This window comes from Fomitiporia mediterranea, assembly GCF_000271605.1.
Source record: "Fomitiporia mediterranea MF3/22 unplaced genomic scaffold FOMMEscaffold_974, whole genome shotgun sequence".
Classification (NCBI taxonomy): Eukaryota; Fungi; Basidiomycota; class Agaricomycetes; order Hymenochaetales; family Hymenochaetaceae; genus Fomitiporia; species Fomitiporia mediterranea.
The window spans coordinates 1-1972 of NW_006761359.1; the positions used below are offsets into that span (position 1 = coordinate 1).

A 1972-nucleotide genomic window follows, 5' to 3' on the forward strand; every position below is an offset into this window, starting at 1 on the left:
GTGTTATAAATCATTACAATTCATTGAATACATTATGATAACCTTACATTATAAGCTAAAGTATTATACTTAGATTATAACTTTGAAGACAGACTAAAATTCACCTTGTAAAAGATTTTATATTGTTTGTATAAGGCATTCAGATACTTGTAAAAACTATATCAATGTGTTAAAAGCAATATAGACATGTCAGATTACTATCAACTGTATCATAAAGTAAAATAGTGCTTTCCTTTTGCATCTAAATATAATATTGGTTTTATTTTACAGCTTCGCTACTATCACGAACATTGATTACATAATCAACGCTGAAGATCGAGAGCATATAATGACGCTCTTACAGCTGTCACTCTTTCTCCCCGACCTCCACCATCTCTCTAAGTCTAACCCTCTGCCCTGACACTATGTTGTTGCTTTAGTCCTTTGCTTGCAAGTGTCCTCTAGCAGGTACTCCGAGTGCAACAACACAGATAATAAACATTGCTGCAACTCGTCTCTCCAATCTACTGTTGCAGTGCCTGTACAGAGCCTCAGATCCCATGTTGTGCCACTGAGCTGACTACACTGTCCTTCAACATAAAGCGGTAAGCAGCCAGTCCACTTCATAATAGCCTGTACAATAGTTGCTCCTCCCTCTCCTCCCAACTTTTTGTCTCCCTTCCATCCCTTCTGCTCCTCGTCCCACTGCTTGTGTTGCCTCCCCTTCATTGTCCTCCTTTTTTTACGTTCGTCTCCCTTTTTGAATTCACATTCGCGCATCTGCATTGTTGACCAGTGCTGAACAACTTCTCCAATAACTCCATGCATTTGTGTACTTCTTCCTGCTCCGCAGCGCAAGCAACACTCGACGAGCACACGCGAGCATACTTGCGACAATGTTCATGTACAACCACTCCTATGGTACCACCCTCTCCTCGACACTGTACGTGTTCTACTCCTTTGTACAATCCTTGTTTGACATCACTCTTGACAGATTTGCCCCACGCACATTTACATTCCTCAGTGCCGTCCATGACACCATTTTGAATAAGGTAAGCAGTGGCCATCGCTTATCCCTCCTGAGCCGAGTCCGTTCACATCACCCACATCACCCTCTCCCTTCGAGCCAGAACGTCCCAGAGATACACCTTTGCAATCACACACAACGCCTAAGTTCTCTGCACCTCCAATTGCGAGACATAGTCAGAGCATGTGATGTGCACGTACGGACATGGCTTCGCTTACTGCTCAAATCAGCTTGTTCAACGCTCCGGATCCCAACCTCGGTGCACCACTTACACTCGCTGCACGCTGTCATGGTGTGTCCACCTTTTCTCTCTTATTTTCACTCGCTAATCACTCTAAACTCGTCTCACAGGCACAGCCTCAGCCTCCACAACCTGCTCGACCTCAATTCACACACGCACGCAATTCAACTTGCAGGGACCGAGCGACGACCAAAGCGTGGTGATGAAGACTACATCAAACGGCCTGAGAACACATCCTTCCTCTTCTGTTGCGGATGCTGTTGGGAAAAGAACGAGGCGAGAGGCAGCTCATCATACACTACAAGTACTGTGAGTGTCTCTTCATCAGCATCTACCGCCGATTCTGACGACTACAGCGAATTCGATTCGCTCTCTGCCGATAGTTCACTGTATGGCTGCCCGTTCGGATATCTGCACACGACGTGCAGTAGCGTGCGTGAGGTGGAGATGGCAGACTTTGGTGATTTTGAGATGGGTGATGTGGTGTGCTTGCAAGGACGGGTCAACTGCAGATGCAGTCATAACCGTTGAGCCTCTCAATGCCCTCACTTTCTGGTGGTCCGTCTGGATCTGGTCAAGGGATGGGCCTGGCAATCGACACCCGTAATGCACTCGTTCGCCGCTCGAGTCTGGTCCGATCCCAACCTCTACCTACTCGTATTCGCATCACAGCAGACACGGACACTCTCACTCGCTCTCTGCACAAATCTTGACGCAGGCTGCAC

General features: G+C 47.0%; 1 protein-coding gene across 1 annotated transcript; it reads left to right on the top strand.

Annotated features, from left to right (window-relative positions):
* Positions 1-387: 387 nt before the first annotated feature.
* Positions 388-1748, top strand: FOMMEDRAFT_24524 (uncharacterized protein; the record flags this gene model as incomplete). The annotated part of the gene is made up of 4 exons (XM_007272319.1): positions 388-584; positions 833-1031; positions 1110-1298; positions 1358-1748. Coding segments are annotated over exons 3-4 (495 nt in total), but the record flags the coding sequence as incomplete, so codon positions are not given.
* Positions 1749-1972: the final 224 nt, after the last annotated feature.